This window comes from Phocoena phocoena, chromosome 13 (genome assembly GCF_963924675.1).
Source record: "Phocoena phocoena chromosome 13, mPhoPho1.1, whole genome shotgun sequence".
NCBI lineage: Eukaryota > Metazoa > Chordata > Mammalia > Artiodactyla > Phocoenidae > Phocoena > Phocoena phocoena.
The window spans coordinates 58,742,667-58,767,358 of NC_089231.1; the positions used below are offsets into that span (position 1 = coordinate 58,742,667).

General features: G+C 41.7%; 1 protein-coding gene across 1 annotated transcript in view; it reads right to left on the reverse strand.

The window, feature by feature from the left end:
• Positions 1-24,692, reverse strand: part of LAMA1 (laminin subunit alpha 1) — a 148,937-nt gene that overhangs the window by 83,429 nt on the left and 40,816 nt on the right. The window contains exons 5-14 of the mRNA XM_065889473.1: positions 21,809-22,051; positions 20,642-20,821; positions 17,709-17,798; positions 8,662-8,779; positions 7,588-7,766; positions 6,823-6,928; positions 4,504-4,664; positions 3,418-3,558; positions 2,214-2,387; positions 674-775 (exon numbers count right to left, since the gene is read on the reverse strand). Coding sequence (XP_065745545.1) covers positions 674-775; positions 2,214-2,387; positions 3,418-3,558; positions 4,504-4,664; positions 6,823-6,928; positions 7,588-7,766; positions 8,662-8,779; positions 17,709-17,798; positions 20,642-20,821; positions 21,809-22,051 — 1,494 coding nt within the window. The remainder of the gene's footprint in view (positions 1-673; positions 776-2,213; positions 2,388-3,417; positions 3,559-4,503; positions 4,665-6,822; positions 6,929-7,587; positions 7,767-8,661; positions 8,780-17,708; positions 17,799-20,641; positions 20,822-21,808; positions 22,052-24,692) is intronic.

A 24,692-nucleotide genomic window follows, 5' to 3' on the forward strand; every position in this document is an offset into this window, starting at 1 on the left:
TTGGCAAACATGTAATGATGTCCATAGCCCTTGGTCCAGAACGACCAGAGAAAACGTATCACTATCCTCCTCTCAGAGGGATTCGGGTAAGTCTAAAGACTGTGCCTGTGCTGGGATCTCAGAAAAGAGACAAAGTCATGCACTAGCCCACAGTTTCCCTCAAAGCAACCAATCTGACACCTCTTATCTTTTTTTTAATTGAAGCATAGTTGATTTACAGTGTTTCAGGGGTACAGCAAAGGCCAAGGCCTTGCTGGGTCTTTTTGTGATGGGAGTGAGGATACAGGAACAGGGACAGAGGTGGAGAACAAAAATGACAATGCATCTCCGGTCCCCACACAGCCAGGCACTGCTGCCTAGTCATTCACGTGGGGAGGATGCTACAGGAGGGGAGGAGGGACCCAAAGGGCCTAAAAGGAAGTCCCAACATAAAGGAAAAACTCCTCTCCCTCTGAATTGTGAATAGACAGGTCAGCTACAGGAGCAAGCGAAGAGCTACAGGTGCTGCCCTGAGGCAATTCTGGAAATTCCCAGTCTCAGCGGAGTCCAGACGGGCAAAGCGGCCACCTGGCCCTGAGCTCCTGCCACTACGGCCTCGCTTAGCCACCTTCAGTCATAAAACTGCTGCCCCACGAAGCCCTCAGCTCTAGCAAACTGATGCGAAAGCAATTACCTTAATGATGACGTCGGCGTGAGACATGGGGTCACCGTCCGCCATCTCCACTGGGACCTCGTAAGACACCGTGTACTTCAGGAATCCACCAAACGCCGTCAGCTGGAATGTTTAAGTGACAATGAGCACGGAGGGGAAGGATCATAGCCCTTGGTAAGGGGACACGGTCACTAGGATCCACCTGGCAACAACTAGGCTGCGAGGTGTCCCAGAGGCCACAATATGTAAGGATTTCATATTAAGGGCAGTGGAAAGGAAGCACGTTATACAAATGTTCTGTTTAACTGATACCACGAAATGTAGGATACTGTCTAAATGCACAGAAACAAATGTACTCCTTCTTAGAGACCCCGAGGTAAATTACTCTGTAAATTACTCTGAACTTGTGCTAGTCCCACGAAAGACCTTTATTTCACTTAAGGACTTTAGGGGGCAGGGAGTGCGATCCAGGACTACAATCTCAACACTGGGACTCACCACCCTGCTTATAGGAGGGCAACAGCAACACGTGTGATCAGCTAAAGGAAGGACTAAGGATTTCCTTCCTGATCAGACATCCTTTAATGTAAAAGAGAGATTTTCCTTCTGCCAGCTATGGTACAACGTTCAGAATCCAATCTTTGCACCATAAAATTGGAGAGGTGCTCCCCAGACATGAAAACAAAACAAAACTATTGAATTTTGGTGATAAGATCCCATTCTAAATAGAAAATGTCTTCTAAGATTATAATTTGATGGGAAAAGTAATCATTTTCAAAAATAAACACTACTTAAACATACACAAAACAGCTATAAAATTAAAATATAACCATCAAATTAACTGGAAATGTACCACGGTACGAGACCTACACTACACATACCATGACTTCAAACAAACCAAAGGCCTGGGTAAGGTGAGCAGGGAGCTGCAGGTATTGAGAGAGATTCCACTGGATATATTTTCAGATCGATCAGAGTCTGGAGGGAAGCTGCCTAATCGGTGAGGAGGGACAGGACCATGTCATTGAAGGGAGAGGTTAAATCGTAGCCACCAACTTCCCACTTTGTGGAATCACCTTTGAGCGTTTTCTTACAGTGGAAAGCATTCTACCTGTTCTTAAACATGAACTTCACGTGAGCAACAAGCACAATAAAGAAGCAGGGGGCAGTGCAAGGGTTCCTGCACACCTTTCCCAGGGGTGTTCTATACACCAGGTAAGACAGGTACACGGCTGGCCCCACAGGGCAGGGATGCGAGGGACCTTCACAAAGGCCCAGGTGACCCTGGAACCCAGAGCAAAACAGAAGGTCTGTCGGGGAGGGGACAAGATTTCATACAACAAACCACCTTCGACGGGGCCAAGAAAGACACAGGTTCATATTTTAAAGATGCAGTAAAGTCTAACAAAGATAAAAAGACCGTGTGAATCAGGTGTCAGTAAACGCTGTGTGATATTCTGCTAAACTCAAGAGAGACCAACGACAGTACTTGAAAAGCCAACACAAGGTCTTCCTTAATGTGCTCTGAGATCTCTGCCCCAGACACCGGCCCTGGAAGTACCTTGTTTCCCAGGTAGGCCTCCGGAGCCGACCAGTAATACTGGGAGGTCAGTCTCTGCACCACCGCCGAGCTGTTGATGCTGATCTGGTGACGCCCGCCCAGCGTGTCCTGCTGGGACCGGAGCTGGCTGGAACTGACCAAGTCGGTGACCAGCCAGCCAGACATATCTTTCACCTTAAAAAAGATCCAAGAATTTTAGAACATGAAATTGAAGTCACCTTATGTTTCACCCAGCCCAGTGTTAGTATCTTCACCGTGAAGGGACAGACCCAGAAAGCTCGGCGAGGACGGAGCTAACGCACGGTGGCCCTTGCACTCGTCAAAGGACCCGGAAAACCTGAGAACGAGTCACACGTCCCCCAAACCCAGGTCAATTAGAAGCAAATAATGAGCAAAACCATAAAGGCCATAAAGGCCACGGGTATATAACTTAGATTAAAAAACAGCAAAGAACTCAATAAACGCATTGAACTGGCTAACTGTCTCTGGCTAACTCTGACTTCGTTGTTGCCCCCTGCTTCTTAGCCAAATGCCAGAAACCATATAAAACAACCTACAGATCCTATCCTCCCAATTTCTCATCTACATAGAGATGACAGGAGATCACCCACAGGAACGCACCCCATTCTCAAGTACTGATCCGAATCCCTCCTCCCCAGACGCTGGTGAGGAGGGAGGAGGGAGGGGAGGAAGGAGGGTCAGGGACTAGCCCTAACCTCCAGCCATCACCCTGTCCTCCTTAGAACCCACTCAGCACTCACCCAGAACTCGTTCCCCCAGAATTCTCGATTCCCCAAACAAAGGGAGTACCCTGCCTCTCCTCATAAACTGTGCCACCTGCTGCGTTCCCACCTCGCCTGCTTCTTTGAGCTAGAAAATTCTGCATGTCCCCAGGTCCTGCTATGCTCCCCGGCCTGAGACCGGGGTGGGGCTGGTGGGGTAAGATCTGACCCCACAACTCCATGCATTTCCCCACAGAAGAAATTTACACACGATGCGTTCTGCAATGCCGCAGCATCCTATTGCTTCCATAGGAAAATGTAAGAGGGAACAAACACATGATCTAGGAATTTTAGTGACACTTTGGTAAGCGGGCAGCCTTTGATCCACGCCGACGTCGGTCCAAAGGATGAGAGTGGTGTTACAGAAAAGACAGCCTCATCGCTTTCTGACACAGTTCCTGGCTCTCAAACGATTCCCCCACCTGGCTAATTGGCCAGGAGAGGCTGTCGCAAACGTCAGAGACACCAAAGCAGAAGCATTCCGAGCAGCCCTGGGGGTTCCTTTCCTCCAAGTTATAGAATCCTGGTTTGCATCGATCACAATGTTTCCCCTCAACATTCTCCTGCAAATTGGAGTAAAAAATTAGCTTTTGAAACCAATAGGTAGGCAGACTAAAATGACATTAACATGACATTAGCAAGAAAAATGTCTGGCGATCCAGAGACACAGGTAAACAAAAAGACACTCAAAGTCAATGCGAAGCCTCATGATGTCACGATTTCCAGATAGTCTGAAATATTTATCATTGGATTTTGTAGTCAAGACTGAGGCTAGGGATCTTAGAGCTTGGTCCTTATTTTTAAATGGCTTTTTCGTGTTGCTTTGTTTTAAATCTTCTATGTTTGCTGATCTTTCAAGCATTTTAAAATCTAAAGAGGACTATGTAATTGTCTTGTTAATAAATGCTCAAGATAATTTTCCATCGTATGTAACGTACCTAAGGCTCTGCTTACATGGGAAGGAACACAAGACACAGCCAGAAGTCCGCTGAATTACGGGGAGATGGTTGTTAGTGTCAGGTAGCCAGAAAACTCCTCCCTGGCACCAGATTCATGCATTTCTTATCATTGTTCAATTCCTTTTTAAGAGAAGTCCAAAAGAATCTATCTGCCTTTAATTAATGTCCTTAGAAATGTAGTGTTTACTTGGTTCTCCTCTCAACATAAAGCTTAAAAAGGATGTCACAGAAGAGGCATTAGGCCAAGGCCTAAGAAAAGCAGTATTTGGTTTCAACCAGGAAGTCACAGAAATACTTCTGGAGTATCTGGCCATCACCCAGAAGGCACCAAAAAAGAAAATCAGGTGCCCATCTAAGTCCAAGGATATATTCTGTGGCCAGTTCACTGTGACATGATGTCATGCTTCTCAGGAAGGCTCAGGGGAAGGGATAGTTCCACTTTCACCTCAATGCTTTGCTTAGGACCTGATCATCTGAGCCAATGAAATGCATCCCATTTTCAGGAAATCTCAAAGGAAACTCTGGGGCAGCTTTAACCTCCACACATACCTTACAGAGACAAGCCTCGGAGCAGGGTTCCTCATTCATGCTGCCGGCTGGGTTACAGTCACAGGGCACACACGCAGGGTAACCCTTATAACCAAACTGGCAGCGATCACATTTTTCTCCCGCGTAACCTTCCTTGCATGGACACTGACCTGGCCACTTCCCTGCGAAGAAAAATGGCAAAATGACCCAACAGGAAGGTAAAAGAGGTTTAAAGCAGGGGTTGGCCAACTATTTCTGTACAGGGCCAGCGAGTAAATATTTTAGGCTTTCTGGCCACAGTCTCTGTTGCAACTATTCAACTTTGCCCGTATTGCTTGAAAGCAGCCACAGATAATACATAAATAGATGGGTATAGCTTTATTTATAAAAAAACAGTGGTGCCAGATATGGCCCATAGACCATAGTTTGACAACTCCTGGTTTAAAGAAAGAACAAGACAGATGGAAAGCACAGAGGCTGGTGGGAATGTAAAATGGTGCAGAAGCTTTGCAAAACCATTTAGTACTTCTTCAAAATGCTAAGCATAGTGTGACCATAAGATCCAGCAATACCATACCTAAGTATTTAGCCAAGAAAAATGGAAACATACATCCTCCCAAAAACTTGTACATAAATGTTTGTAGCAGCATTATTCACAATAGACAAAAAGTCAACACAACCCAAATATTCATCAACCGATGAGTGGATCAGTTAAACATGCATACAATGGAGTATCATTCAGCAATCAAAAGGACTGAAGTACTGACACGTGCTACATGGATGAACCTTGAAAACATTATGCTCCATGAAAGAAGCCAGTCACTAAAGACCACATAGTGTATGGTTCTATTTATACGAAATGGCCAGAATAAGCAAATCTCTAGAGAAAAATTACATCCGTGGCTGCCTAGAGCTTGGAGCTGGGGCAAAGGGATGGAGGAAAACAGGCAACAACTGCCAATGGGGAAGGGGTTTCTTTATGGGGAGATGAAAACGTACCAATATTGGATTGTGGTGATGGCTGCACCCATGAATATGCCGAAACACAATGAATTATACACTTTAAATGGGTGTACTGTATGGTAGTCAATCATATCACAAAATCAAGCTCTTTTTTTTTTTTAAAGCACATAAGCCAGTGGTGGAGGGCAATAAGCACTGTCTTTGCTTCTAATGCCAGCTTTGAAAGTTGTGTACTCTTGGCCAAGGTTCTTAAGTACTCAGAGCTACAGTTTCCTTGCCTATAAATTGGGTAAAATAATTTTTATTTGCTATGATTTAAAGTTGAAATGAGGGCTTCCCTGGTGGCACAGTGGTTAAGAGTCCGCCTGCTGATGCAGGGGACACGGGTTCGTGCCCTGGTCCTGGAAGATCCCACATGCCGCGGAGCGGCTGGGCCCGTGAGCCATGGCCGCTGAGCCTGCGCGTCCGGAGCCTGTGCTCTGCGACGGGAGAGGCCACAACAGTGAGAGGCCCGCGTACCACCACCCCCCCCCCAAAAAAAAGTTGAAATGATATATATTTGAAAATGAACCCAATCAAGGGTGATTGTCATCGGCCCCAGCATCTCATCACGCGTTGCAGGTAAGAATCAACTCCCTCCTGTAATTTACCCTGCCCCTTGTCAGCAGGGCCCACAGACAGCACATCCCTCCCTGCTGAGCAATATCCATCTTCACTGCTAGTGATGGAGCACTGGAGGGTCACAGGGATCTCTGGACAGATGCCACCTCCTCAGGAGACTCTGGTATTTGCAAGTCCATTTGCCAGTTTTTGAAATGGAAAGAACACTGACATTTACAAAGTTAACTGGGGGATCTGATTGCTTTGTGGGAGGATGTATGCTAAAGGCTCTGCATGTCTTCTGAGCGCTAAGTAGAGTGATTGCTATTTACTGTTTCATGTATGACTTGAAACCGAGCCTTATTTCCTCTTTCGCCAAATGCTAATTAACCTCTCAAATGTCATTTCATTGCCCCAACATTGCCATTTCCACCCTCTACCTCCCTCCCATCACGATTCCTAATTTTGCTTTATGCCCAGGGCACTGATTCCTACCTGGCTTTGTATTATTTATGTACTTGTTCATTTATTGTCTGCTTGTGAGCAGGGACCTTGGTCATCTTGTTCGAGGATATATATGTTCCTAGGTCCTAGAAAACTGCCTGACACGTAGTAGGTGCTTAGTAAATATTTGGTGAGTGAAAGAATCAATAAAGAATCACACCACTAAATTATTACACAATGGTAACAGTCTCACTAGGTACAAATCTTACACACACACACACACACACACACACACAAATCAATTACAAGCACAAAAATGAATCAAGTACTCACCTCTGTGTAAGTCAGAATGAAGGTCATTCTTAATACAGACAGAACTGAGGGACCCCAGAGGGTCACAGTCACAGGGATGACAAGGGTTGTCATCATAAGGTGACACCTGAAAGGCAGAGGTTGCCCTAGATGATCTTGCTAGAAATAACAGCAATATTAGTATTAACATTGAGAATAATATCAGTGACAAGGTATTGACTTTTTATCCAAGATGTGACTATCACAATGATTCTGTGTACCCAGGGGGTGTAGGTCAAGCCAGAAAAAAAGCGCAAACATCTTTTTGACAGTGACAGCAGCTGGCGTCATTAGCAAAGTGTCATCCTTCTTCATTATCACTGCTACCCGTCCCCTCACTCTGCCACCTCTTGGAGACATGCAGAAGCCTCTCCTATGACTTAGTCACCATGGGATTCCCGTGACAGCTACATATGGTGTCACCTGAGGAGTGAGCACTTCCTACTGGCAAGATACAGCTGCTTTAGTTATTGGCTGACTCTCCACAGGGACACTTACTATCACAAAACAGATGATGTAGCCAGTAGACCCACAATTCAAGTTAAGTAACAATGGTGAACATCCTACCCTGAGCAAGAAAACAGGATGGATAGAGCAGGAAATTGATATCTGAAGAACACTACCAGCATATTGTAAGAATACAGATGAAATGTTGCAAAAGGAAATGTCTTCAATACTGAGACTGATGCGTGGCGGCCTGAATGTCTTTTCTACTGCAAAGCTGGGCGACAGTTGAGGCGCTCTTACCCTGTGTGGTCTGTAATATCCATCCACGCAGGTTTCACAGTTGATGCCCATGGTTTTCTGCAGGCAATCAATGCAAACCCCTCCTCCTCTGAATTGTCCGGCAGTATTCAGACTTCTCTTCTGATTCGCCACATTTTCATCATAGTAACAGTCTTTGGCTTTGTTGTGGCAATTGCATTCTAGGAGAATATTTTAACATCTCAATTAATACAGATACCGTGTCCTAGATAAAGAAAAGCCTTCCCTCCTTTAGTAAATTTTGATGACTATAAATTAAATTAAAACTATAGAAGAAGTCATTTTAGTAACAATCTTTCAGAGGCATTGGGGAGTAGCTATCTGAATTATACGTATGCATATCCACTTGATTCATCAACCTGTCTTCTGGGATCATATCTTGCAGAAGGACTTGCTCACTTGTCAATGACAAAGGTGAATTACTGCACCATTGCTTGTGTTAACAAAGGACTTGTAACAAGCAAAATACCACGGGTAGGTAGCTGTTTTGATTATGTTACATCCATATAATGGAGTTCAGTGCAACTGCTTTTAAAACAGCATTTCATAGTGTTAATATGGAGATATTTTATTTAAGATATATTGTTAAATAGAAAAGTAATGCATTAGAATGGCACGCATAGCACATCAGGTTCTGTGTACGAACAGTGTGACGTGTTGGAATATATTAACTTATGCTTTACTTGTATAAACATTTCAGGAAGAACTTACCAGGAAATAATAAAAAGTAGGAAGGATGGAGACAGAAATATATAAATACACTTTTATAAACTGTAGATAATGGAACCTTGTGAATATATTGCCTATTTAAAATTTAAATCGAAATTTATAAAGAATAAATTAATATATGGGAAGCGGAATCTTAGAGAAATAGCAAATTGATAATCAATGCATTCGGGTCTCAATCCTTTAAATTTTATTAAGGTAGTCTGCCTCTTTGTGAACTACTTGAATAAGAAAACCAGTTATTTACTACTTACAGATGTTAAGTCATCATAAACTGAAGCAATATGAAGGGGGAAAACTTCACATCCTTGCAATTCTCAGTGAACTTACCTTCACACGTGTTACCAGAAGAAACAGTGCCGGGCCTCCAGGGCTGCTGACGGTACCCAGGACAACACCGATTGCAGCTATCACCACACGTGTTATGTTCACACTGACACTGGAATTTCTAGGCAGTAAGGAATATAAAATTGCATCTGAAAATTTACCTGTATGTTTTTCTTAATTTTATTTAGGAAGAACCCATCATAGTCAAATACACAGCAAGAGTTTACAATCAAGCAAACTGGCATTTAATTTTTAGAGAAAAAAAATAAACATATGACCTGGTTACAAACAGAAGTGAGAAGGAATAAATCAAAACTAACATATGGCTTAACAACAAACAACTTTTCAAAAGAGACACATTGACCTGAAAGGTTTGGAAGCTCCTACTAGTAACTTTCTTGATACTCATCTGTTTTCTCAGCAATAATAAAAATCCTAGGCTTCCCTGGTGGCACAGTGGTTAAGAATCCGCCTGCCAATGCAGGGGACACAGGTTCGATCCCTGGTCCAGGAAGATCTCACATGCCACGGAGGAACTAAGCCCGTGCACCACAACTACTGAGTCTGTGCTCTAGAGCCCGTGAGCCACAACTACTGAGACCACAAGCCACAACAACTGAGCCCAGGTACCCCAACTACTGAAGCCTGCGCGCCGACAGCCTGTGCTCCTCAACAAGAGAAGCCACCGCAATGAGAAGCCCACGCACCGCAAGAAGAGTAGCCCCTGCTTGCCGCAACTAGAGAAAGCCCGTGTGCAGCAACAAAGACCCAACGCAGCCAAAAATAAATAAACAAAAATTAAAAAAAATTAAAATCCGATTCAGGAGTTAAATTATTACGAAGATTGGGTAAAAGTAAGAAGTAGCTTCGTGTAAGCTTTTAAAAGAAAGAGGATGCCATCTTCCTCACTTAATACTATGTTAAAAGAGGGAAACTTTATTTTACCTTGATTTAGCACCACAAAAAGAGAAAGAGGGCGAAGCCAGAAGGAGGGGAATCCTTCCTTTAAAAAGTATAGGAGACGAGGGGAAGATGGCGGGGAGACGAGGGAAAGATGGCGGGGAGACGAGGGGAAGATGGCGGAAGAGTAAGACGCGGAGATCACCTTCCTCTCCACAGATACACCAGACATACATCTACACGTGGAACAACTCCTACACAACACCTACTGAATGCTGGCAGAAGACCTCAGACCTCCCAAAAGGCAAGAAACTCCCCACGTACCTGGGTAGGGCAAAGAAAAAACACAGACAAAAGAATAGAGACGGGCTCTGCACCAGTGGAAGGGACCTGTGAAGGAGGAAAAGTTTCCACACGCTAGGAAGCCCCTTCGTGGGCGGAGACTGCGGAGGGCGGAGGAGCTTCCGTGCCGCGGAGGAGAGCACAGCCACAGGGGTGCGCAGGTCAAAGCGGAGACGTTCCCGCACAGAGGATCAGGGCCGACCAGCACTCACCAGCCCGAGGCTTGTCTGCTCACCTGCCAGGGCGGGCGGGGCTGCGAGCTGAGGCTCGGGCTTTGGTCGGAGCGCAGGGAGACGACTGGGGTTGGCGGCGTGAACACAGCCTGAAGGGGCTTAGTGCACCACGGCTAGCCGGGAGGGAGTCCGGGAAAAGCTCTGGAGCTGCCGAAAAGGCAAGAGACTTTTTCTTCCCTCTTTGTTTCCTGGTGCGCGAGGAGAGGGGATTAAGAACGCTGCTTAAAGGAGCTCCAGAGACGGGCACGAGCCGCGGCTAAAAGCGCGGACCCCAGAAACGGGCATGAGACGCTAAGGCTGCTGCTGCCGCCACCAAGAAGCCTGTGTGCGAGCACAGGTCACTATCCACACCTGCTTTCTGGGGAACCTGTGCAGGCCCTCACTGCCAGGTTCCCGGGATCCTGGGACAACTTCCTCGGGAGAACGCACGGCGCCTCAGGCTGCTGCAACGTCACGCCGTCCTCTGACGCAGCGTCACGCCATCCTCTGCAGCAACGTCACGCCGTCCTCTGACACAGCGTCACGCCATCCTCTGCAGCAACGTCATGCCGTCCTCTGCCGCCGCAGGCCCGCCCCGCACTCCGCCCCCCTCCCTCCCTCCGGCCTGAGTAAGCCAGAGCCCCGGAATCGGCGGCTCCTTTAACCCTGTCCTGTCTAAGCGGAAAAACAGACGCCCTCCAGCAACCTACATGCAGAGGCGGGGCCAAATCCAAAGCTGAGCCCCTGGGAGCTGTGCGAACAAAGAAGAGAAAGGGAAATCTCTCCCAGCAGCCTCAAAAGCAGCGGATTAAAGCTCCACAATCAACTTGATGTACCCTGCATCTGTGGAATAAATGAATAGACAACGCATCATCCCAAATTGAGGAGGTGGACTTTGAGAGCAAGATTTATGATTTTTTTCCCCTTTTCCTCTTTTTGTGAGTGTGTAATGTGTATGCTTCTGTGTGAGATTTTGTCTGTATAGCTTTGCTTCCACCATTTGTCCTAGGGCTCTATCCGTCCCTTTTTTTTTTCTTAATAATTTTAATAACTTTTATTTTACTTTTTCTTTCTTTCTTTCTTTCCTTCCTTCCTTCTTTCCTTCCTTCCTTCCCTCCTTTAGAAAACGAATCATCCCAAATTGAGGAGGTGGACTTTGAGAGCAAGATTTATGATCTTTTCCCCTTTTCCTCTTTTTGTGAGTGTGTATGTGTATGTTTCTGTGTGTCATTTTGTCTGTATAGCTTTGCTTCCACCATTTGTGCTAAGGTTCTATCTGTCCGTTTTTGTTTTTTTTTTAATTTTCTTTCTTAATAATTATTTTTTAATTTAATAACTTTATTATATTTTACTTTATTTTACTTTATCTTCTTTCTTTCTTTCTTTTTTCCTTCCTTCCTTCCTCCCACTGTCAGTCCCTCCCTCCTTTCTTTCCTTCTTTCCTTCTTTTCTTCTTTCTTTCTTTTTCTTCCTTCCTTCCTTCCTTCCCTCCTTTCTTTCTTTCTTTCACTCTTTCTTTCTTTCTTCCTACTTCTACTAATTCGTTCTCTCTACTTTTTCTTCCTTTTATTCTGAGACGTATGGATGAAAGGCTCTTGGTGCTGCAGCCAGGACTCAGTGCTGTGCCTCTGAGGTGGGAGAGCCAACTTCAGGACACTGGTCAGCAAGAGACCTCCCAGCTCCACATAATACCAAATGGTGAAAACCTCCCAGAGATCTCCATCTCAACACCAGCACCCAGCTTCACTCAACGACCAGCAACCTACCATGCTGGACACCCTATGCCAAACAACTAGCAAAACAGGAACACAACCCCACCCATTAGCAGAGAGGCTGCCTAAAATCATAAGTCCACAGACACCCCAAAACACACCACCAGACGTGAACCTGCCCACCAGAGAGACAAGATCCAGCCTCATCCACCAGAACACAGGCACCAGTCCCCTCCACCAGGAAGTCTACACAACCCACTGAACCAACCTTAGCCACTGGGGACAGACACCAAAAACAACGGGAACTACGAACCTGCAGCCTGCAAAAAGGAGACCCCAAACACAGTAACATAAGCAAAATGAGAAGACAGAAGAACACACCGCAGATGAAGGAGCAAGATAAAAACCCACCAGACCTAACATATGAAGAGGAAATAGGCAGTCTACCTGAAAAAGAATTCAGAATAATGATAGTAAAGATGATCCAAAATCTTGGAAATAGAATGGAGAAAATACAAGAAACATTTAACAAGGACCTAGAAGAACTAAAGATGAAACAAACAACGATGAACAGCACAATAATGAAATGAAAAACACTCTAGATGGAATCAATAATATCAGAATAACTGAGGCAGAAGAACGGATAAGTGACCTCGAAGATAAAATAGTGGAAATAACTACTGCAGAGTAGAATAAAGAAAAAAGAATGAAAAGAACTGAAGACAGTCTCAGAGACCTCTGGGACAACATTAAACACACCAACATTCGAATTATAGGGGTTCCAGAAGAAGAAGAGAAAAAGAAAGGGACTGAGAAAATATTTGAAGAGATTATAGTTGAAAACTTCCCTAATATGGGAAAGGAAATAGTTAATCAAGTCCAGGAAGCACAGAGAGTCCCATACAGGATAAATCCAAGGAGAAATATGCCAAGACATGTATTAATCAAACTGTCAAAAATTAAATACAAAGAAGGCATATTAAAAGCAGCAAGGGAAAAACAACAAATAACACACAAGGGAATCCCCATAAGGTTAACAGCTGATCTTTCAGCAGAAACTCTGCAAGCCAAAAGGGAGTGGCAGGACATATTTAAAGTGATGAAGGAGAAAAACCTGCAACCAAGATTACTCTACCCAGCAAGGATCTCATTCAGATTTGATGGAGAAATTAAAACCTTTACAGACAAGCAAAAGCTGAGAGAGTTCAGCACCACCAAACCAGCTTTACAACAAATGCTAAAGGAACTTCTCTAGGCAGGAAACACAAGAGAACGAAAAGACCTACAATAATGATCCCAAAGCAATTTAGAAAATGGGAATAGGAACATACATATCGATAATTACCTTAAATGTAAATGGACTAAATGCTCCCACCAAAAGACACAGATTGGCTGAGTGGATACAAAAACAAGACCTATATATATGCTGTCTACAAGAGACCCACTTCAGACCTAGAGACACATACAGGCTGAAAGTAAGGGGATGGAAAAAGACATTCCATGCAAATGGAAACCAACAGAAAGCTGGAGTAGCAATTCTCATATCAGACAAAATAGACATTAAATAGACTCTATTACAAGAAACAAAGAAGGACACTACATAATGATCAAGGGATCGATCCAAGAAGAAGATATAACAATTGTAAATATTTATGCCCCCTACATAGGAGCACCTCAATACATAAGGCAAATACTAACAGCCATAAAAGGGGAAATCAACAGTAACACATTCATAGTAGGGAACTTTAACACCCACTTTCACCAATGGACAGATCATCCAAAATGAAAATCAATAAGGAAACACAAGCTTTAAATGATACATTAAACAAGATGGACTTAATTGATATTTATAGGACACTCCACCCAAAAACAACAGAATACACATTTTTCTCAAGTGCTCATGGAACATTATCCAGAATAGATCATATCTTGGGTCACAAATCAAGCCTTGGTAAATTTAAGAAAATTTAAATTGTATCAGGTATCTTTTCCGACCACAACGCCATGAGACTAGATATCAATTACAGGAAAAGATCTGTAAAAAATACAAACACATGGAGGCTAAACAATACACTACTTAATAACGAAGTGATCACTGAAGAAATCAAAGAGGAAATCAATAAATACCTAGAAACAAATGACAATGGAGACATGACGACCCAAAACCTACAGGATGCAGCAAAAGCAGTTCTCAGAGGGAAGTTTATACCAATACAAGCCCACCTTAAGAAACAGGAAACATCTTGAATAAACAACCTAACCTTGCATCTAAAGCAATTAGAGAAAGAACAAAAAACCCCAAAGTTAGCAGAAGGAAAGAAATCATAAAAATCAGATCAGAAATAAATGAAGGAAACAATAGCAATGATCAATAAAACTAAAAGCTGGTTCTTTGAGAAGATAAAATAGATAAACCATTAGCCAGACTAATCAAGAAAAAGAGGGAGAGGACTCAAATCAATAAAATTAGAAATGAAAAAGGAGAAGTTACAACAGACACCACAGAAATACAAAGCATCCTAAGAGACTACTACAAGCAACACTATGCCAATAAAATGGACAGCCTGAAAGAAATGGACAGATTCTTATAAATGTATAAACTTCCAAGACTGAACCAGGAAGAAATAGAAAATACGAACAGACCAATCACAAGTAATGAAATTGAAACTGTGATTAAAAATCTTCTGACAAACAAAAGCCCAGGACCAGATGGCTTCACAGGCGAATTCTATCAAACGTTTAGAGAAGAGCTAACACCTATCCTTCTCAAACTCTTCCAAAATATAGCAGAGGGAGGAACACTCCCAAATTCCTTCTACGAGGCCATCATCACCTTGATACCAAAACCAGACAAGGATGTCACAAAGAAAGAAAACTACAGGCCAATATCACTGATGAACATAGATGCAAAAATCCTCAATAAAATACTAGCAAACTGAATCCAACAGCACATTAAAAGGATCATACACTATGATCAAGTGGGGTTTATTCCAGGAATGCAAGGATTCTTCAATATAGGCAAATCAATCAATGTGATAAACCATATTAACAAATTGAAGGAGAAAAACCATATGATCATCTCAATAGATGCAGAGAAAGCTTTTGACAAAATTCAACACCCATTTATTATAAAAGCCCTGCAGAAAGTAGACATAGAGGGAACTTTCCTCAACATAATAAAGGCCATATATGACAAACCCACAGCCAACATCATCCTCAATGGTGAAAAACTGAAAGCATTTCCACTAAGATCAGGAACAAGACAAGGTTGTCCATTCTCACCACTCTTATTCAACATAGTTTTGGAAGTTTTAGCCACAGCAATCAGAGAAGAAAAGGAAATAAAAGGAATCCAAATCAGAAAAGAAGAAGTAAAGCTGTCACTGTTTGCAGATGACATGATACTATACCTAGAGAATCCTAAAGATGCTACCAGAAAACTACTAGAGCTAATCAATGAATTTGGTAAAGTTGAAGGATACAAAATTAATGCACAGAAATCTCTTGCATTCCTATACACTAATGATGAAAAATCTGAAAGTGAAATCAAGAGAACATTCCCATTTACCACTGCAACAAAAAGAATAAAATATCTAGGAATAAACCTACCTAAGGAGACAAAAGACCTGTATGCAGAAAATTATAAGACACTGATGAAAGAAATTAAAGATGATACAAATAGATGGAGAGATACACGATGTTCTTGGATTGGAAGAATCAACATTGTGAAAATGACTCTACTACCCAAAGCAATCTATAGATTCAATGCAATCCCTATCAAACTACCAATGGCATTTTTCACAGAACTAGAACAAAAAAATTCACAATTTGTATGGAAACACAAAAGACCCTGACTAGCCAAAGCAATCTTGAGAAAGAAAAACAGAGCTGGAGGAATCAGGCTCCCTGACTTCAGACTATACTACAAAGTTACAGTAATCAAGACAGTATGGTAAAAAAAAAAAAAAAAAAAAACAAGTATGGTACTGGCACAAAAACAGAAAGATAGATCAATGGAACAGGATAGAAAGCCCAGAGATAAACCCAGGCACATATTGTCACCTTATCTTTGATAAAGGAGGCAGGAATATACAGTGGAGAAAGGACAGCCTCTTCAATAAGTGGTGCTGTGAAAACTGGACAGGTACATGTAAAAGTATGAGATTAGATCCCTCCCTAACACCATACACAAAAATAAGCTCAAAATGGATTAAAGACCTTAATGTAAGGCCAGACACTATCAAACTCTTAGAGGAAAACATAGGCAAAACACTCTATGACATAAATCACAGCAAGATCCTTTTTGACCCACCTCCTAAGGAAATGGAAAAAAAAACAAAAAACACATGGGACCTAATGAAACTTCAAAGCTTTTGCACAGCAAAGGAAACCATAAACAAGACCAAAAGACAACCCTCACAATGGGAGAAAATATTTGCAAATGAAGCAACTGACAAAGGATTAATTTCCAAAATTTAGAAGCAGCTCATGCAGCTCAATAACAAAAAAACAAACAACCCAATCCAAAAATGGGCAGAAGACCTAAATAGACATTTCTCCAAAGAAGATATACAGACTGCCAACAAACACATGAAAGAATGCTCAACATCATTAATCATTAGAGAAATGCAAATCAAAACTACAATGAGATATCATCTCACACCAGTCAGAATGGCCATCATCAAAAAATCTAGAAACAATAAGTGCTGGGGAGGGTGTGGAGAAAAGGGAACCCTCTTGCACTGTTGGTGCAAATGTAAATTGGTTCAGCCACTGTGGAGAACAGTATGGAGGTTCCTTAAAAAACTACAAATAGAACTACCATATGACCCAGCAATCCCACTACTGGGCATAGACCCTGAGAAAACCATAATTCAAAAAGAGTCATGTACCAAAATGTTCACTGCAGCTCTATTTACAATAGCCCAGAGATGGAAACAACCTAAGTGCCCATCATCGGATGAATGGATAAAGAAGATGTAGCACATATATACATTGGACTATTACTCAGCCATAAAAAGAAACAAAATTGAGCTATTTGTAATGAGGTGGATAGACCTAGAGTCTGTCATACAGAGTGAAGTAAGTCAGAAAGAGAAAGACAAATACCGTATGCTAACACATATATATGGAATTTAAGAAAAAAAAATGTCATGAAGACCTTGGGGTAAGACAGGAATAAAGACACAGACCTACTGGAGAATGGACTTGAGGATATGGGGAGGGGGACGGGTGAGCTGTGACAAAGCAAGAGAGAGGCATGGACATATATACACTACCAAACGTAAGGTAGATAGCTAGTGGGAAGCAGCCGCATAGCACAGGGAGATCAGCCCAGTGTTTTGTGACCGCCTGGAGGGGTGGGATAGGGAGGGTGGGAGGGAGGGAGATGCAAGAGGGAAGAGATATGGGAACATATGTATATGTATAACTGATTCACTTTGTTATGAAGCAGAAACTAACACACCATTGTAAAGCAATTATACCCCAATAAAGATGTTAAGAAAAAAAAAGTATAAGCATGATTTCTAACTGCACGTGATTTTCACTTGACTATCTTATAGAGAAGAGCTTCAAAATTCAAAAAGTCGCTGAATTGCACACTTAAAAACGATTAAAATGGTAAATTTTACGTTACCTTTTTTTTAACCCCCCTCCAAAAAAAAAATTTATGGAAAGAATTTAATTAGAAACATATTCTCCTACCAACACAAAATTAAATTGTTTTAAAAAATTAAACCAGTTAAATTATCTGAAAATCTTTTTTTGTGGCTTGATTTTATAACTTTCAACACATGCCTTGAATTAAAAAAGTGCAATGCAAATATTATAGCTACAAGTGCTATTTTGAATTTTTAGTAAAATGTGAAATACTATAACTCACCTTTATAGTTTCATCCCATGGGCAGCTACTAGCATGGCCATAACAAATACACATTCCTCCAACAGAAATGTCTTTTATTGAATAGTAATACTAAGGAAAAAGAAAGTAACAAGCAAAAATTAAAACCTCTTCTATTTCAATGAGAAGAAAATGTTGGCACTTCAACAAATATCTCGGTTGTTATTGGTAATCAAAAACACAGATATGCATTTTAAACTATATTTCATGCACAAGTAAATATAAATAAAATATTTATGTTCAATTAATGTAAACAATGTTCAGGGCTTCCCTGGTGGCACAGTGGTTGAGTCCGCCTGCTGATGCAGGGGACACGGGTTTGAGCCCTGGTCTGGGAAGATCCCACGTGCCGTGGAGCAACTGGGCCCATGGGCCACAATTACTGAGCCTGCACGTCTAGAGCCTGTGCTCCGCAACAAGAGAGGCCAGAACAGTGAGAGGCCCACGCACCGTGATGAAGAGTGGCCCCTGCTTGCCACAACTAGAGAAAGCCCTTGCACAGAAACGAAGACCCAACACAGCCATAAATTAATTAATTAATTAATTTTAAAAAAACAACAACAATGTTCAAATTAGCTCATCAACAGAAACCAAAGGAGTTTAAAAAGAATTTCTCAACTTGGCTGCATCTTAAACCGAGGCAGTCATATTCAAAGGCCATGTTACTGAAAACCCTAAAAATATTCCTAAATTGAATACAGCCCTATATAAAAAGGAATAACTCATGACCAGTTAGGATTTATCCCATGGGTGCAGAGTTAATTTAACACAAAAAAAATCAATAAATGTAAATCACCACATTAACAGAATAAAGGATAAAAATCATATGATCATTTCATTAGATGCACAAAAAGCATTTTACAGAAGGCAACACCATCAATTAAAAAACAACTCAGCAAACCAGAAGTAGAAGAGAACTTCTTCAGTCTAATGAAGGCGTGTCTATGGAAAACGTAGAGCTAACAGTGAAAGATTAAGTGCTTTCCTCTTGAAATCTGCTCTTACCATTTCTATTCAACATTCTACGGGAGGTGCCAGCCAGTTCAATAATGCAAGAAAAAAGAAGTCCAAAGCAAACAGAGTGCACAGTAAGACTAAACTGTCATTATCTGTAGATGACATGATTGTGTACATAGAAAATCTATCAAAAACTACTAGAATATGTGAATTTGGCAATGTCTCAATCAACAAAAATGAATTGTACTTCTATACACTAGCAATGAACAAATGGAAAATAAATGTTAGAAAGCAAATTATTAACACTAATATTCAAAAACATGAACTACTTAAAAATAAACTGAACAAAAGATTGACAAATAAACAAATAATAGATCATTGCCAAGAGGAATTAAGAAGACAGAGATAAGTGGGGAGGTATAGCACATTCATGGACTAGATGATCCAATATTGTCAAAATGTCTTCCAAAATTCCTCCTAAATTGATCTACGGAATCAATGGAATCCCAATGAAAGTCTTAGCAGGATTTCTTTCTTCCCTTCTTTCTTTCTTTCCTACTTTCTTTCCTTCTTTCTTTCTTTCTTTCTTTTTGGTATTAATTGACAAACTAATTCTAAAATTTATAAGGAAACACAATGAACTTGGAACAGCCTAACCAATCTTGAAAAAGGACTGAGTTGGACTATTATGGTACCTGACTTCAAGATTTACTGCAGTAATCAAGAAAGACTGTTATTGGCATAAGGATAGACAAATAGATCATTGGGACAGTATAGAGTCCAGAAACGCACCCACAATAATACGGTCAAGTAATTTTCAACAGGGCACCAAAACAATTTAAAGGGAGAAAGGAAAGTATTTTCAACACATGGTGCTGGAACAATTGTATATACACATGGGGAAAAAAACAGCCTTCGCCTCTACATCACACCAAATACAAAAATTAACAAGAAAAGGATAATAGATGTGAAAGCTGAAACTATAAAGTTATTACAAGAAAGCATCGGGAAATATTTTTGTAAACTTGTGATAAGCAAATATTTTTCAGAAAGGAATAGAAAGCACTAACTATAAAAGAAAAACGATAAACTGGACTTTATCGAAATTAAACCATCTACTCCTCAGAAGTCATAGTTAGGAAAAGCGGATAAGCAAGAGACAAACCAGGGCAGAGAGAAGGGATTTGCAGTATAGACACATCTGACAAAGGATTTCTACATAGCATATATAGAGATCTTTTATAACTCAGGAATAAGGAGATGGATAACCCAATTTAAAAATGGGTAGAAATGTCATCAGATACAAATAAGGACACGCTCAACATCAGTCGTCAGGGAAATACAAATTAATAGCCCGAGGAGATGCATGCACATCAGCACGGCTGAGGTGACAGTGACCGACGCCCCAATGTGTGAAAGTGTGCGGTGTACCCAGAGCCCTCACACACTGCTGGTCTGTAAAACAACACAGCTGCTTCTGACAAGGCTTAGAAAATTCCTAAAAATTAAACACATAGCTATCCTGTAACTAAGTAATCCCACTCCTACTTTATCCAAGGGATTTGGAAATGTTTGTCGCCACAAGCCTTATACGTTTACTATACACTGAAAATATGTACGTTTTCCTGGATGTAGCTTATATCTCAAACTTTAAAATTTTCTTCGAAGTGGGAAAAAACCCCAGCCATTCTCACTTGCTTGATCAGATGTAGAGCCAGATTAGAACGTGAAGAAATGACCACTACATCTGCTGCATGATGGCGTTATGGGATGGGTGGGGACGGGGGACCTGAGGGCACCACGTCAAAACCATAACCTCGTTTAAAGGTGGCATTTTTAACAAAGGATAACTAACGATCTTCAATAAAAATAAGAAAAAAAGGCCAACCTGGGAGGAAAAGTCTATTTCCCTGAAACAACATAAACTTTTCAGCAGTCAGGAGCCCTGCCACACTCACTCGTCTTGTGACAATAGGGTCGAGGTCTTTAGGGTCCCGGTGGCTGAGGGTCATAAGATCGGCATTGAGGGTTCGAATGCGCTGTAAGCGCAGGCGGATGTATCGTGCAGAAGTAAATTCCAACAACTTGGGTGAAAGATCATCAGAGCTTGGTCTGCCATTGATTAGCGATGTATGAATCTAGAGATAAAGACATCAAAATAAACAAGTATCAATTTTAAGCATGCAAAAAATAGCCCTGATTGTTTACATTCAGGACATAATCTTTACAGATACTATCTAAAATCAAACCAAACAATGGGGTTCTTATAGAAATCGAATATTCATTGACACTTGTGAACAGCATGATCACAGCCCAAGTTCAGTTTATTGAAGTTATTCGTTCCAGTGTCTCAGAGATTGCAGGAAACTTTTAAACAGGACCACTTCTCCCAGTGAGGTGAGGGCATTTTAACGTGTATCCACAGGCTTCTCTGAAACAGATTCTAAATGTCATGAATAGACTGGGGAGAGTGGGGGAAAGTGCCAGAAAGCTTTGTAACTCCCATTTTCTCATCTCTGCTCTTGAAACAATGCAGGGCTTGCTGCAGAGTTCCTGCTGTGAAAAGCACTTGCAGGATTTTTGTAGTTTTAGCTCATCAAGGCATGCTACCGAGGCACGGCTTGTTTTTGATTACACTCTGACTTAAGGATGTGTGTGCAGTCCGGGCATGGAGAGCACGGAGCTGGAATATTTCATGAACCATCTCCAACCCTCAACACCTCCAGGGACAGGTAGAACTTCCCAGAGAAAACTGGGAGCTCTATATTTTAGAAGCATTTTCGCTCTCTTTAATATTTTAACAAATCTTATTGCCTTGGTGTCATGAGAAAGATGCTCTGAGAATGATCTGATGGAGTTATTAGATCACAGCACAGTGAAGGTTGAGGGATCTCCCTGAAGGGAAGAAATCAATAAAGTAAAATGTGTCAGTGGTGACATTAATCATCAGTAGACACCAGTCAATGGCACCTTAACTACAGCAGCTAGATAGTTAAAGATCTCTGTGATCTGTACCAGGAGAGCTCTATTTTGAGTGTTTCCTGTTGGCTCTGTGATGGCTAGGTTGTCACTGGAGGTGACACTGATGAAAAAACAGACCTTCTGGCCAGCAGGGGGGGCCATACCTCTCCGTGCTCAAGTGGCACCAGCCTGGAGTAATAGGAGGTGCAGATCACTTCGTCATCTGCCCTGTAAGTGGGCGGCCCCCGTCTTGGAGTGATATTGTAATGAGTCAAACATTCCGTGTCACTAACTGCATAGTACTGCCAGGGGCTGAACTCCATGCCATCCAGAGAATGCTCCAAAATCCAGTTTCCAGGCCGAGGGGCATTAGCAGCTTTGATGATGACATAAGCGACTTGAAAGACCTGGAACAAAGACATTGAAAACTGTCAATCGAAAATCAGTAACAAGTGCTCAAAAACCAAAGTGCCTCTTGAGAGCGTTGCCACCCGATGATGGCCAGTGTCTCTCACTGCTCATAAGTGTCTCTCACTGCTCATAAGTGTTAATCAGAAATGTATCTTGTAAATGTTTTCCTGGTGGCATTTGTCTTCAAAATAAACTCAAAAAATACTCACAAATAAATCTGTATTATTATTATTATTGTTGTTATTAACAGTGTTAATATTGACATAAGTGCTTGTTTTCTTGTTTCCAATGTCTTTCTCCATCAGGATTCTGAATGATAATAGTCGTATTATATTTCATTAGTAGTCGTGTTAAATGTATTTCTCATATAGTGATTTGGAGATAACACAGCTGAATATGAGAAAAAAAGTCAGCCCGTTACACACTTATCACGATGGTTAAAATCCACAACACTGACAACACAAGATGCTGGTGAAGATGTGGAGCAACAGGAACTCTCATTCGTTGCTGGTGGGAATGCAAAATGGTACAGCCACTTGGGAAGACAGTTTGGTGATCTCTTAAAAATTAAATACAGTCTTACCATACAATCCAGCAATCATACTCCTTGGTATTTACCCAAAGGAGTTGAAAATTTCCATAGGTGAATGGATAGAGGAAGTGTGACACATCCATACAACAGAATATTATTCAGCAATTTAAAAAATGAACTCTTAATCCACAAAAAGACATAGAGTAAACTTAAATGCATATTGATAAGTGAAAGAAGCCAATCTGAAAAGGCTATATACAGGATGATTCCAACTATATTGCCTCTAGGCTTGTTGTTTTTTATTTTTGGTTTTAAGCTTCTCCCCATCTTAGCCGTCAACAATTCTAGCAACACAAGAGCCCCTTAAAATTAACCCAGCTGAAGCCACAATATTTCACATTTATCTACTGAATTATTCCCTGCAAAGGACGGTTTTATCTCATTATAATAACTCTGTTCACCTACAAGAAATGTCTCCCAATAAAATTTAGTCTATAAATGGTGTGAGTGTGAAACGTTGAGTGCCCATGTTCATGTGCAATTACACAATCACTGTTTCTAAAGCACATTTAGAGCAAAATAATGTTCTCAGATTTTAATAATCAGGAAAATCAGGAACTGTGTATCTGTTATGAAAGTTTATATCTGGAGCTGAATGTCCAATGTTTAAAAATCTAGAACCGTCTTCATCGATTTAAACCACTTTTTTTTTTTTTTGCGGTACGCGGCCTCTCACTGTTGTGGCCTCTCCCGTTGTGGAGCACAGGCTCCGGACGTGCAGGCTCAGCGGCCGTGGCTCACAGGCCCAGCCGCTCCGCGGCATGTGGGATCTTCCAGGGCCGGGGCACGAACCCGTGTCCCCTGCATCGGCAGGCGGACTCTCAACCACTGCGCCACCAGGGAAGCCCTAAACCACTTTTTAAAAAATTAAAATAATGCAAAGGCCATTTTGTCCTAGCATAAATATCTCCAGAACATTCTCCTATGAACATAAGTACATTTTTTTTCTTATTGTGAGTTTATTTTTAAAAAAAAACCTTTTTTCCCAATTTTGTAATTCATATATTCCATAATTTATATTTTTTAAGTCTACTATTTTTTAATATTACTGGAAAACCAAACACTTCTCAGAAATACCTGGCAATTAATCTTACTGTCTCCTCTAGAGCTAGTCCTGAAGAACATCAGAGTTTTTTTTAATGCGGCTTGGGGGAGGTTAGTTTCACCTTTGCAAAGTTCCAGGACTGTCCCAGAACACCACGATGGAAACCGGCCTAAGTAGCTTTCCATTTGGTTTTCATACTGATGCCCAAGCTAACTGGAGGAAGGACACCCTCTTCTTTACTCATCACTGTCCAATTGCCTTGCAAGTATTTTCACCATAAAAGGAGACGTCTATGAGCATGTGGACCACTGTGGAATATGTTAAAATAGACTTCACAAATTGCAGGTGCCAAGTGAGATGGCATGATCAGGCAGCCCCTTTGAGAGGGACGGAAATCAAGGTCATTTACAAATGGACTGACTGCATTTACCTTCTGTTTTCCAATTTCACATTAGAAAATGGACAGAACCAACAGGTTCACCTCCTGTGTGCTAAGAACTTCATGTATATCATCCCATTTAACTCCAAACAACCCCATGAGTTTCAAGTCATTGTGGTTCCCATTTTACATATTTGGAAACTGATGCTTAGAGAGGTTAAAAGACAAACTACTGAGAGTTGCAGGTCCCAATGAGAAACCAGGGGTCTCACTCCAGAGTCCTTAGCATCCACTAGACAACCCCCAAATGTCCACACACACTAAGGTCATTGAATTTTCTTTTTGTAACCCCAGAAAAAGACTCCTACATTCACTTGGGCGCTGGGTTCATGTCTAAACAGGCACCGTGGCAATTGTTTCTGTTAACTCTGCAGTTTCTGTTGTGACGGCCCAGGATGTGTGGGGGGGAGGGGATGGAGAGTGTGCAAGGAATAAAAACTAATGCTACGTAGCACCCGCTGTGGCCAAGGACAATGCTAAGTCCTTTATTAGAATTACTAGTCTTCAGACCCTTCCAACTATGTTCTTCTTATGAAATATGTACTGTCACTTCCCCTACTT